At 44.2% G+C, this 14,633-nt stretch overlaps 1 protein-coding gene across 1 annotated transcript in view; it reads right to left on the reverse strand.

Annotated features, from left to right (window-relative positions):
• Positions 1–14,633, reverse strand: part of LOC124795572 (myosin light chain kinase, smooth muscle-like) — a 1,044,560-nt gene that overhangs the window by 356,725 nt on the left and 673,202 nt on the right. Inside the window, exon 14 of the mRNA XM_047259644.1 lies at positions 4,574–4,730. Coding sequence (XP_047115600.1) covers positions 4,574–4,730 — 157 coding nt within the window. The remainder of the gene's footprint in view (positions 1–4,573; positions 4,731–14,633) is intronic.

Here is a 14,633-nt window from a genome sequence, read left to right on the forward strand (position 1 = left end):
ACACACAGACACACACGAGTCGCCAGAAGTAAATATACTGAGTGGCCAAAAGTCACTGGTGCTGACATGCACGACGACCGAATGTTGCGCCGTATGGCGCGACTGCAGACGCAATATCGCAGCCTGTACCAGACAGGTGTTCAAATGGTTCAAATGGCTCTGAGCACTATGGGACTCAACTTCTGAGGTCATTAGTCCCCTAGAACTTAGAACTAGTTAAACCTAACTAACCTAAGGACATCACAAACATCCATGCCCGAGGCAGGATTCGAACCTGCGACCGTAGCGGTCTTGCGGCCTTTAACCGCACGGCTACTTCGGCCGGCCCAGACAGGTGTGTAGTAAAGATAGCAGCACTTCGGGAGGTAACCGACTTTGAACGTGGGATGGTAATCAGTGCAAGGCAGATGTTTCACAGCATATGCGAGATTACACAAGAGGTCAACAGTGTCTCTGGTAGGTCTCCAGAACCATCACCACATATACAGGGTAACAGTTACTGAACTATGTGAAATAAAATCGCCATAGCTTCTGAACGATTTCCTTTAGGACGTTCAAATTGGGCGGTTGGCCGCGGGGCATGATGGCAATTAGTATGGTTTGGTTTAGCGACGAAACCCACTTTCATTTGGATGGGTTAGTCAATGAACAAAACTGGCATATTTGGGGGACTGAGAATCTGCATTTCGCGATCGAGAACTCTCTTCACCCTCAACATGTGACTGTGTGGTGTGTAATTTTCAGTCACGGAATAATAGGTACGATATTCCTTGATGGCACGGTGACTACCGAAAGATACGTGAATGTTTTGGAAGGTGATTTCATGCCCATTACCCAAAGTAGCCCTGATTTCGACAAGATGTCGTTCATGCAAGACGGAGCTCGACCCCATCGAAGTAGGAAAGTGTCTGATGTCCTTGAAGAGCACTCTCGGGACTGCATTATAGCTCTGGGCTACCCAGAGGCCACAGGCACGGGCATCGATTGTCCGCCATATTCTCCGGATCTGAACACATGCGACTCCTTTTTGTTGGGTGATATTAAGGTGTACAGCAATAACCATTGCTGAGCTGGAAACAGCCATTCGGAAGGTCAATGACGGCATCGATGTTCCGACACTTCAGCGGGTCATGCAGAATTTCGCGATTCGTCTGCGCCACATCTTCGCCAATGATGGCAGGCACATCGAACATGTCATAACCTAAATCCGAATATCTGTAGTGACGTTTACATATTGAATGAAGTGTGTTTTAACTGATTTACGTTGTTTTAACATAGTTCAATAACGTCACCCTGCTAAGGACGACGTAGGTCTTTGGAAACCTGGAATCCACGGCTACCCTCGCCAGTGCGAGAAAGTTCACGTGGGTCAGACCATCGTGACGGCACAGGGAAGATGTGCTGAGCACTAGCGTCACTCTGATATGGGGCAGCCAATAAAGTCAACCGTGGCGGAACGCTGACTGTCCACAGGACGTAGCATGAATTACAACAGCACCAGGTTTTGGGAATGGGAAGGCACAAAATGTGGGAAAACAAGATAAAACAATAAATGCAATAAACATTACTAATCTAAAGGTGCAGTTTATACTGCTCAGCATTAGTAAGGGATGGAAAATTTTCGATAAGATGTGTCTAGGTTATTATAAAATTGGTCTGTAGCATACTTTTTAATCAGTCCGTACTTTGAAGAGTTATTGCAGTCTTTTTTTTTTTTTTTTTTTTTTTTTTTGAGGGTGGGGGGATCGCGAAAGTGCGTTTTTTTTTCTTCTACTGAAGAACTGACATCCGGTCAGAAGATATTCAAAGAGGAGCAGGATGACTGTTTATAAAACAATAGACAGTTTCAAGATGATTCCAAACAATGTTTCACAACAAGAACTTCTCACAGGACCTACTTTTTTTCGTTGGAGCAAAAATTAACTTCACATGTACTACTAACGAAGTTGTTAGTGGTAATGGTTGGTTGACTATTGCCGTTGTGAGAGGTGGTGACACTGCTTTGCAAGGACTAGAATCTTATTATGACCATGACATAATTGCTTATCGCACCATAGCAACTGGTGTTGTACCTAACAGAGATTACGGTACATGTGTCGCTACTAATGGCAAGCCTTTTTCTCTTTATACAAAGAACAGGAGAAAGGTTAATGCCAATGAGAGAGTACATGTTTGGGTCAAGATAGATGGTCCATTTGCTAAAGCTATTATTGTACAAGGAGAGGTTACTCTGTATTACCATTGTTAATAAAGATCCTATCCTTTTCTAAATGAACCAGCTACTGAAGCATCTTTCTCTTCTGTGGGTTGCAGGGGTTACGACCCCTGAGGAGGTGAGTGGGTTATTTCCATGGCTCTGTGCAGTTAATGTACGTAGCCGCTTAAGGCGGGTGACCTTGAAGCGGACTTAGCCGCTGAGCGAGGCAGCCGCGCGACACGGGCCTTAGTATTACTAGGCCCGTGTTGCTGGAAAATTCAGCTTCCGGTTGCGCAATCGGGACTGATAAGGCGCGCTGGCGCTGGGGACCGGATGGCAATGGCAAGGAAAGCGTTTCTGAAGAAGAGAAATTTGTTAACATCGAGTATAGATTTAAATGTCAGGAAGTCGTTTCTGAAAGTATTTGTATGGAGTGTAGCCATGTATGGAAGTGAAACATGGACGATAAATAGTTTGGACAAGAAGAGAATAGAAGCCTTTGAAATGTGGTGCTACAGAAGAATGCTGAAGATTAGATGGGTAGGTCACGTAACTAATGAGGAGGTATTGAATAGGATTGGGGAGAAGAGGAGTTTGTGGCACAACTTGACAAGAAGAAGGGACCGGTTGGTAGGACATATTCTGAGGCATCAAGGGATCACCAATTTACACTCCTGGAAATGGAAAGAAGAACACATTGACACCGGTGTGTCAGACCCACCATACTTGCTCCGGACACTGCGAGAGGGCTGTACAAGCAATGATCACACGCACGGCACAGCGGACACACCAGGAACCGCGGTGTTGGCCGTCGAATGGCGCTATCTGCGCAGCATTTGTGCACCGCCGCCGTCAGTGTCAGCCAGTTTGCCGTGGCATACGGAGCTCCATCGCAGTCTTTAACACTGGTAGCATGCTGCGACAGCGTGGACGTGAACCGTATGTGCAGTTGACGGACTTTGAGCGAGGGCGTATAGTGGGCATGCGGGAGGCCGGGTGGACGTACCGCCGAATTGCTCAACACGTGGGGCGTGAGGTCTCCACAGTACATCGATGTTGTCGCCAGTGGTCGGCGGAAAGTGCACGTGCCCGTCGACCTGGGACCGGACCGCAGCGACGCACGGATGCACGCCAAGACCGTAGGATCCTACGCAGTGCCGTAGGGGACCGCACCGCCACTTCCCAGCAAATTAGGGACACTGTTGCTCCTGGGGTATCGGCGAGGACCATTCGCAACCGTCTCCATGAAGCTGGGCTACGGTCCCGCACACCGTTAGGCCGTCTTCCGCTCACGCCCCAACATCGTGCAGCCCGCCTCCAGTGGTGTCGCGACAGGCGTGAATGGAGGGACGAATGGAGACGTGTCGTCTTCAGCGATGAGAGTCGCTTCTGCCTTGGTGCCAATGATGGTCGTATGCGTGTTTGGCGCCGTGCAGGTGAGCGCCACAATCAGGACTGCATACGACCGAGGCACACAGGGCCAACACCTGGCATCATGGTGTGGGGAGCGATCTCCTACACTGGCCGTACACCACTGGTGATCGTCGAGGGGACACTGAATAGTGCACGGTACATCCAAACCGTCATCGAACCCATCGTTCTACCATTCCTAGACCGGTAAGGGAACTTGCTGTTCCAACAGGACAATGCACGTCCGCATGTATCCCGTGCCACCCAACGTGCTCTAGAAGGTGTAAGTCAACTACCCTGGCCAGCAAGATCTCCGGATCTGTCCCCCATTGAGCATGTTTGGGACTGGATGAAGCGTCGTCTCACGCGGTCTGCACGTCCAGCACGAACGCTGGTCCAACTGAGGCGCCAGGTGGAAATGGCATGGCAAGCCGTTCCACAGGACTACATCCAGCATCTCTACGATCGTCTCCATGGGAGAATAGTAGCCTGCATTGCTGCGAAAGGTGGATATACACTGTACTAGTGCCGACATTGTGCATGCTCTGTTGCCTGTGTCTATGTGCCTGTGGTTCTGTCAGTGTGATCATGTGATGTATCTGACCCCAGGAATGTGTCAATAAAGTTTCCCCTTCCTGGGACAATGAATTCACGGTGTTCTTATTTCAATTTCCAGGAGTGTAGTATTGGAGGGCAGCGTGGAGGGTAAAAATCGCAGAGGGAGACCAAGAGATGAATATACTAAGCAGATTCAGAAGGATGTAGGTTGCAGTAGGTACTGGGAGATGAAGAAGCTTGCACAGGATAGAGTAGCATGGAGAGCTGCATCAGACCAGTCTCAGGACTGAAGACCACCACTGAAGTCGCATCCTGTGGCTCGCCGCTACCTCTGGCCACTCGTGGTGGACGAGTCGCCTGTGGAGGCAGGAGCGCGCTGCGTGTGGGAGGAGGGAAGAGGCAACTCACCGTCGACGAGCAGACACGCGGAGGTCCGCGCGGAGCCGAGCGCGTTGGAGGCGACACACGTATACTGGCCCTCGTCCTCGGGGAAGACGTGCGCGATGCTCAGCCGCGCCGTCTCGCCCTCCACCTCCGCCACGAAGTCGCCGCCCAGCGGGATCAGCTGCCCAGGAGGCAACGAGAAAGACTGTAAGTAAGCTGTTTAGGATTTTATTGGTAACGCCAAGTAGCGCTCTGTATGAAAATCACTGGCTGTGCTGTGTGCAGTCTGTGGCTGGTTGGCATTGTTGTTGGCTATTGTAGTGATGGGCAGTTGACTGTTAACAGCGCGTAGCGTTGGGCAGTTGGAGGTGAGCCGCCAGCAGTCGTGGATGTCGGGAGAGAGATGGCGGAGTTTTGAGAACGGATGATCTGGACGTGTGTCCATCAGAGACAGTAAATTTGTAAGACTGTATGTCATAAACTGATATATATATTATGACTTTTGAACAGTATTAAGGTAAACACATTGTTTGTTCTCTATCAAAATCTTTCATTTGCTAACTATGCCTATCAGTAGTTTGAATCTTTTATCTAGCTGACAGTATTGGCGCTCGCTGTATTGCAGTAGTTCGAGTAACGAAGATTTTTGTGAGGTAAGTGATTCATGAAATGTATAGGTTATTGTCAGTCAGGGCCATTCTTTTGTAGGGATTTTTGAAAGTCAGATTGCGTTGCGCTAAAAATATTGTGTGTCAGTTTAGTGTTGATCAGAACAGGTAAAGAGCGAAATGTCTGAGTACGTTCAGTTCTGCTCAGCTGTTTGAAAATCAAATAACGTAAGGGGTTTCCAGCACAGTAATTCACTAATTTTTCTAAGGGGACGTTTTAAGATTCAGTGCCATAGCGCGCTTACTGCACACGTACTGACCAAACTAGTCACAATGTTTTAGTCATTACCTCTCAAAGGTACTTAGTTATATCTTTACTTAAAAATGAACAGTCGAGATCGGAACAATATTTCTTTGTTAACCGGTTTCGGCTTATCTACAAGGCATCTTCAGAATTTTTTTTTGGCCCTGCAAGAGTAGGAAGAGCAAAGTTACAAAATGTACCATTACATATGGTCTTAAAGTAACATAAGAAAAGCTGTAGTAAAAATTACAGACAGTACTATTGTAAAACTTCCTGGCAGATTAAAACTGCGTGCCGGACAGAGACACGGACTCAGGACCTTTGCGTTTCGCGGGCAAGTGCTCTACCTACTGAGCTACTCAAGCACGATTCACGCCCCGTCCTCTCAGCTTTACTTCTGCCCGTACCTCTGCAATATCCTTTCTTTCAGGAGTGCTAGTTCTGCAAGGTTCGCAGGAGAGCTTCTGTAAAGTTTGGAAGGTAGGAGACGAGGTACTCGCAGAAGTAAAGCTCTGAGGACGGGGCGTGAGTCGTGCTTGGGTAGCTCAGATGGTAGAGCACTTGCCCGCGAAAGGCTAAGGTCCCGAGTTCGAGTCTCTGTCCGGCACACAGTTTTAATCTGCCACGAAGTTTCACATCAGCGCACACTCCGCTGCAGAGTGAAAATTTCATTCTGGAGTACTATTGTATAAGCCATTAGAAACAGCGTTTATCTCTATGGCAGCTGATTCTGTTGTTTTGTAAGTCTGTTTATTTTAACATAAATGACCACTTGCCTTATTGTTGGTAACATTTTAACACCTTATGTACCTGTACGTGGGCTACGCGAACTTACTGTGCGAATTGCACACAGCTCTTGTGAAGCGTTTGCCATTGGCTGGTGATGATGTAATCCGTAGTCGGCGCGAAATGCACACTATTTGACCCGTGGCTCCACAGCCATCAGTCAGTGTATGATCGTGGGTATCACGAAAAGTCGGAGGAGCCGCCACCACCAGCCATTAGGGTAAACGCTGTAACTTTTCTTTATTTTTAACACCATATATAATAGTACTGGCTGTAATTTTTGTGTATTTTATTTTGAAACCATATGTAATAGTACAGTTTGTAACCTTGCTGTTCCTACCCTCCGGGGCCAAAAAATTTTGAAGATGGCTTGTAAATAAGGCGAAACCGGTTAATATATATACGAGGCCTGTTCAGAAAGTAAGCTCCGATTGATTGCCAAATTGAAACCACAGTGAACATCAGAAATGTTTTACTTGTAACAATTAGCTACACCTTTCAGCTACTTCTCTACGTAGTCGCCGTTCTGACTTAGACTTTTGTCATAGCGTTGTACCAACTTTTCAATAGCCTCATCATAGAAGGCAGCCGCCAGTGCTTTCCGCCAATTCTCCACGCTGGCCTACACCTCGTTGTCTGTGTCAAAATGTTGTCTTCAAAGACACCGGTTCATGTGACCAGAGATGAAACTCAGGGGGAGACAATTGCGGACTGTATTGTGGGTAATCTCACATTTCCATTTGAAAACGATGCAGGAGCATCTTCATTGCCCCTGCAGAATGCGGCTGAGAATTGTCTTGAAGAAGAAACAGCACGACAGATATGTAATGTTAGCTGCATAGCTTCAGGCGAAATTTCTCACCAGGCCCTCGTACTTGGCGGCAGACACTATTTTCTAGGCATCTTTACGCACTCACTGCGAGCTCAGAAATGAGAAGAGCGACGTGATGCTAACTGGGGTTATACTAGAGACACTACCCAACACATCTGTGCAAAGCTTTATCGGATTTTCATAGTCGTTTCCATTTCGCGACCGATCGGAGCTTACTTTCTGAACGCCCCTCGTAGAATCAGGTCGCTGCTCTCCGTGGACTATGTTGTCAAAATTATGATATTATCTTCAGTCTTCCAAGTACGTCCCTGCAGTCTGTGGCGTTTTGCAGATCCAAATCAACAAAAAAATTAAATCCTGACCCGACACGTAACTGATGCCACAGAGTCAACTTGCGGATTTCATTTATAACAAACGATTAATTAAGTTGGTACCAACTAATAAGTCAAAACATATGCCTATAGAATAACATTTGTTATGTGGATACAGTTCACAATTCAAATTGACAGTAACATCAGCCATTGGCCAAGTTTGCCACTGCTTCCAACTCATTTTAGAAAGTCATTCACAAAAGTAACATACTGGGCGTCTCACAGCCAGAGCTCCAGATGTCAGACACTCAGATCGGAGCCAAACGTTGTGTGTCGATAGCGTACCAACCAGAACTCCAGTTTAGTCCGTGCTGTGTGCTGTCGTCCAGTACAAGATGCGTAAACGGTAACTGAAAGTGTCACCAGAGCTGTGTAGCACAAGAAAAGCGTATCTGTGAGTAATTTTGTCGTAGATCTCGCTTGTACAAAAAGGTAGAGCGTTCAAATAACACCGATGACAATTTTTTTTTAACTATTTACACTTGAAACTGGCATATGGGAGAACATTTTCCTGATATGTAAAAGGACTTTCCGAGTTTGTAGCGATGTTCTTGCTGCAGTCTGGTTTCTCTCCGTTAGTTGAACGTATGTGTTTATTATTACTTACTCGTTTCGCCCTCTAAGGAGCACGCGGAACCATTAATTAGCACTGGTCTTCTTAGCTTTATTGTTTTTCTTTTCTTCTCAAAACTTCCTCGTCCTTTCACTATAGGCCTGTCTTCTTTCTTGTGTCCATGCGTTTTTCAATTTCAGATTCTTTTCCGTCTGGTGTGATTGTGAACTTATGAGAGTCGATTTTCTGTCTGTACGCAGTCCATGTGGATTCTAGTGGGTCAATACTGAGTTCCGTGAGGTCACTTTGGGTTTCTGTTGGCCACCGTGCGCTGGTTTGGCGAGTTCCTTTGATGACAAGAAAGATTTTCTTGGTCATTCTAGAGCCGTCCTTTCTTGCTAAATGTCAGTAGAATTTCAATCGTCTTATCCGTGCAACTAACGTGAAACGTTTAGGGCTTGAGTACAGTTCTTCAGAGCTTTTGCGCATCCAAATACCATCTTGAATTTGGGTCGAAATATTTTCCTGAGTATTTGCCTTTCCATTTTCTCAATGTCCTTGATGTTGATGGTTAATTATGATCTTTCAGTTGTGCAGAGCGTTTCTGGAAGAGTGACTTCATGACAGTGGTGAAGTTTGGTTTGGGTGGATAGCGATTTCTTATTGTATGTGTTCCAGGCCATTATATAAGCTTTACGTAATTTTTCTGCTCGTGTGCTGTGAGCTACTTTCTCGTTGCCAGTGTTACTGACCATTTCACCCAAGTGCTTGAAGTACTTATATTCCCCAATGTGGTTGTTTGGGGATTTCCATGCAGTCATTTTGCCCGGTGGTTTCTTAAGATGGACGTTGGCTATCTAATATATGTTGATTAAGAGATTGGTGTTCGTCTTTTTGTGTGCTGAAAAATTCTCAATTATATTTCTGTGTACGTGTTCTCTGCAAATTTGCGCGCTGAAATCTCCCAACAGGACTTTGACATGGTGTTGAGGGATATTGGTGAGTAGACGCTCGAGTCGTGACCAGAACTTCTCCACTTTGCTTTTGTCACTATCGTTATTGACTGGAGTATGTGCGTTTATCAGTGTCTAGGCCTTATTGGCACATTTAACTATGAGTAGAGAGAGGCGTTCAGAGGGTGAGGAGAAGTCTACCATGGAGTCCTGGATACTGTTATGCACGAGGAATGCCGTTCCAAACACACTTATGTCACTATTTTTCAGTTTGATTGCAGGATTTCCCTCATAGACTCGATAGCCACCGGAATCAATCAGAATCACGAAAACGTGTTTCTTATACTGCAAGCGTACGAATCCCAAATCTATCACAAGTCTCTGTCAGTATCTTGAGTTTTCCTGTTTTAGTCAGTGTTTGTACGTTCAGTGTAGCAATGAATTGCTTCCGCTTTGGTTTGAGGAGTTTTGGGAAGATCCGGCTCTCCCTGCATAATGTCCTGCTCCCCCATAATCCGAATGACCAGGTTCGCCTTCGCTCTTCTGAGTTAGTGCCTGAGGTAGCTGCTTTGTTGCTTGTGTTTCCATCACGCTAAGTTCATATTCAGCTGGTGGGCGTCTGCACGAGGTGAGTGGCTGATTGTCGATTGAATTCACTCTCATCGTACGGGTTGTTAGTCCGTACGGCAGCGGATACATTGCTGGAGTTTTGCAGGTGCCTTTTGGTGTTTTTGGTTTTTACCCTCCTCCTTCAACCGGGCTTGGGACCGGCAGCAGCAATTACTGAGCTACTCAATCCACCCAGTAACTGCTCCAGGCGGAGCGTATGTATTTATTATTGATCTTATTATTTTGTTTATTATTAAATATTTTTATTATTACTATTACTTCCATACGTATGATGGAATTGTTGATTCATTTTTCTGTTCTGATTGTATATTCTGCGAAACTTCAAATGTACTCTACAGATTTACTACTTTGAAAGAAACGAAGCGAAGGCAAACTGCCAAGAGAACATTGTTGTAAATTCCGAACAGCCCTTTTACGAGCACATGTCATAAATACGTTGTCCCACTTTCACGTGTTTCAGTAGAAATGGTTGTCGTCTTTGGGGTTTCGTATGACGATCCAACGCTCTACCAACTTCCCCACCGAAGGAACATTTGGTAGTCACGTTTATGCTTTTGATGTACTCCTTAGTTCTGGCTTTACTTTTAATTAACGTTTACGTCAGTTCTGCTGGACGACAGAACGTAGTACGAACTGAATCGGAGTTTTGGTTGATACTCCACTGACATCTGGAGGTTTCGGTGTCTTCGAGCTACCTCAGCATCACTCAGTCTGAACTGGCTTTTGCCGACTCTCAGTAATACGAGTATATATACACACGTCTCTTCTCAACAATTTGAGGCATGTGAGGTCACAGAAACAAAGCGTAAATATCTAGTTCACAGTGAAATGAGCTGCCTAATGACTAGCAATTTTTAAATTTATTTTAGTTTTAATTCAGAAACGTTTTTCCCTTTGTATATTAAATTAGTCGTAGTATATATTAATGTGGCTGCAACCATACTTGAGTCAACTGTCATTTCCACAACACATTTGCCATCTTAGCAAATTAAAAGAAACAACTGTGAAACGATGTGTAGAAGGTCTCATCTCTGTGCTGATTCCAAAACTGGTCTTATATATGTAATATTTCCGAAGTTATGAAGAATTTAATATTATGACTAATATTGTATTGTTATTAATTTGATATGTAGGACATCCGAAACTCAGAGGCATGATAATTAATTTAGAGGGATCCGCTTCAGTTGTACTAACAACAGAAGCTGGATCTCTCTGAATGAAATATTAATTCGCGTGATGCATCTGTGTTACATTTATATGTGTAGGACGCGACGTTTTGTTCTCTGCCTTTAGTAAAATGAACATTACTTTTGCAAACAGTCGCTGACCTGAATTTCGATATTGCATTATAACTTATTTCGTTAATACGTGACACAATTTTTGAATCAGCCAAGGGTATAGGCCCCTGTGAAACCTATTATCTAATTACAGTCTTTAGTTATTATGCAGCCTCAGCAAACTGTGGCTTGATAAATTGAACTGTTTCGAACATTAGAAAAATAAATTTCTCATAGGAATCCTAAAATACAATTTCAGAATAATTGTATGGTATCTACAGAATCAGCAAGCAGTCAGCAGTGTTGTGGTACTGTTATAAACATGTCTTATGTATAAAAAATAGAATTTACGCAATATTAACTTAGGTTTGGGTTAGAGAATCTGTTGCTAGGAATCGCGACAGAGTTTCCTTCATTAATGGATAATCGGTTATGAAAATGCATCAGAAGTCCCGGAACACCCTGGAATATCGGCGCCACGGTACTGTAGCAGGCCGACAGAAACAAACAAAAATTGTTATTCAGCCTTAAACATGCAACTGTTCTACCAAGAACTAACGGAAGAATCCGTATGTGAGATTTCTTCCGATCACTGTAAATTTACTTTTCTTCAGGGAAATATAGAGGAGGAGTTACATAACCGGTTTTAGTTGTTGAGCAACCGTTTTCGGATACACGGGAAGGAGAATTATACGATTATGAATCGGGGAAATCACATTGGCGAAAGCTCAAGATACAACAAATTAAATAAATTTAAGAACATTTACAAATTACAAGGGATAACGTACTATAGCTCCTAATGCTATTTGTATTATAACGGATGTTGTGTAACATAGACAATGAAGCTGCATTGCAAACAACAAACCGTGAAGACGCTCGCATGACAGACAGCCACCGAAAGTCTGGCCGTTCTGCGAGCCGTCAGTTTCCGTACTCAACAAATGGGGGCGCACAGACTCTTATGACCTCAGTCTGTTACGAATACAGCGTTAAGGAAAACCTGCAACAGTGACCTGCATCAACTTGTCACCATGGTTTTGATCACTCCCCTTTGTATTTGGATACACGTGTACAGAAGCTTTAGTATTTTCATTCAATATGACGCTGAAGTTGTCTTTTGAAACGAAACTTATCTTTTATTATACCAGTTCTTTCAGAAACAGCAAATATTAGTACTCGAAAATTATTCTGTAATTATGCCTTGTTTATTCTTGTTAAGACGAAGTGCTACAACCCTTTTCATTAGATTTATATAGAATATTCCTGTAAAACCGTACCCGGCAAACAATTAACGACTGTCATACAGGGTAATGAAATCAACTACTGACTCTACTGTAGAATGCTTCTTGGGCTGTACTGCGCATTTTTTTCAGAAATAGACGGTCGACGTAGTAAATTTCGTCCTCTCAAAGTGTGACACTGCTCTAATTCAGTATCAAATTAATGGTATTCAAAGGGTACGTCTGTTTTCTGCTTCTCGTTACTGTTCGCTGTGAGGATGTCGTATGCGACTAAGAGGGACTGGCAACCAGTGCCCATAAATATTCACGCGGTCGTGGCAAGGTATCAATTCGACTTCCTACTGGCGTTTGCATGTGAAATGTGAGCGAATAGACGTGCTAACGATGACGGTAAGTCGTTTACGCAACAAAGGAGAAGCTACGAACCAAGAGTGGACAAAGAGGAGGATGAAATCTGGTAGGAAAGGAATAATAGATTTTACCAGAATCATAAATGTTCTGAACGTGAACATAAAACTGTTCTCTCGCTGGGCTGTAAGTACCTAGCTATCTTTTACTCTGACATAAGGCAAGAGAAACATTTTTCTAACACTGACTTTTCCTCCACAAAAAACTGCTTCGAAACGTTCGATCGCTGCTATAGAAAGCCCATCTGTTGTTACACACAGAGCAATTTAGTTTCTACCTCTACGAGATATTACAAACGTGTCCCAGACGGGAATTTGAGCTCTGATTTCTTGCTTTTTAGTATGACAGTGTTACCATTGAGTACCTGAATACGTCTTGCGCATAGGGTAAATGTCTCTACTAATAACTGAAGGCGTCGATGGAATAAAGTGCCACCCTTCAGCTTGGTACGGATTGGTATGATTGCGTAATCAGTTGTGTTTTCGAATGAAGCAGATCAACTAAGAAGAAGTTCCCCACGTACCGCTGGGAAGCACTGCCTGCTATATAAATCGTATTACCTTATTGTATTTATAATTTTGCCTTTAAATTTAATGAAACTTATAACATGTATTAACCCAAAACACGATCTTGTGGGCTAACACTTTCTTCTACGACTCCTTCAGTTCCTACTTGTGGTTGCAACGAAACCTCTTTTGCTAAGCAAAAACATGCATGTAGAGCCTCATATGTTTTGTTGCCTATCAGTGAGCAATAAACATTAGCCTTGCGAGGTTTAAGGCGGTAGTGCGGTGTCACGACACCAATACCATTGTGGACATAATTCTGAATCTGCGCTGTTTACCGAAACTCGGTATTCCTTACGACATAATTTAATTTTTCACCACACCGATAATATTGTCCTGCCTGAAATACAGTTGCCATTTGAAAGAGCCTTTCGTATTCTTTTGATGTAACCTAAAGGTACTGATACGACGTTTACATGTGTTAGCGGTTTTACTGTGAAAATGGCACGCGGCGACATTGTATTTCGCCTTGAAAGCGACAAACTCTCGCGCGCAGAAGGTAAGCGGGTTGCCGCCGAGTAACACGGCAGGTGTTTTCCCATAAGCAACGGCACGGTAACGACAGAACAGTAAATATCCAAGTATTCCAGCTTTGCGCAACTAAAAATACTGGGCGAATGATGCCACCATTGCTGTGTAAAATTTATTATCCGTTTTTAACTATAATTTTATCAGCCGTGTCAACGGGATGTACGTTATCAAACGTTCTGACTGAAAGATATTTCATAGAACATCTGCATACATACAAGGTGACAATTATTGAACTACATGAGACTCGTCATAAATTCTGAACGGTTTGCATTAGGATCTTCAAACTTCACGGTTGGCCGCGGGACATGATGGGAATTAATATGGTTTGGTTTAACGAAAGAGCCCACCCTAATTTGGATGGGTCCGTCAGTAAGCAAAATTGGCGCATTTGGGGGGGGGGGGGGTCTGAGAATCCGCATTTCGCGATCGGGAAGGCTCTTCACCTTCAATGGGTGACTGTGTGATGTGCAGTGTACAGTCATGGAATAATCGGTGCGATATTCCTTGATGGCACAGTGACTACCGAACGACACGTGAAGGTTCTGGAAGATCATGGAAGATAATTTCATCCCCATTATCGAAGTTGACCCTGATTTTGTCAAGATGTGCTTAACGCAAGACGGAGTTCGACCTCATAAAAGCAGAATAGTTTCTGATGTCCTGGAGGAGCACTTTGACGACCGCATGGTGGCCTTAGGGTCTCCAGAGGCCTCGATTCTCCGAATCTGAACACATGCGACTCCATTTTGTGGGGCTATATTAAAGACAATGTGTACATCAATAACCCCTGCTAATAGAACGTCTTCAAGTTGTATGTTGGTACAAACTATAATTCAGTTGTTTATGGAGCCAGCCTACAGTTTTGACAGCAAACAGCAAGTTTTCATGAAGCTGCGAAAACATCTGGAGTACACACACAAAAAAAGTTTTGCGTCACCTCGGTTCCCAGAACTCCTGAAAATAGACGTTGACTTTGGATATTGTTTCACAGAGACAGTCAATTTGACTGTTAAGAGATGTCACT

The sequence above is a fragment of the Schistocerca piceifrons genome, chromosome 4 (assembly GCF_021461385.2).
Source record: "Schistocerca piceifrons isolate TAMUIC-IGC-003096 chromosome 4, iqSchPice1.1, whole genome shotgun sequence".
NCBI lineage: Eukaryota > Metazoa > Arthropoda > Insecta > Orthoptera > Acrididae > Schistocerca > Schistocerca piceifrons.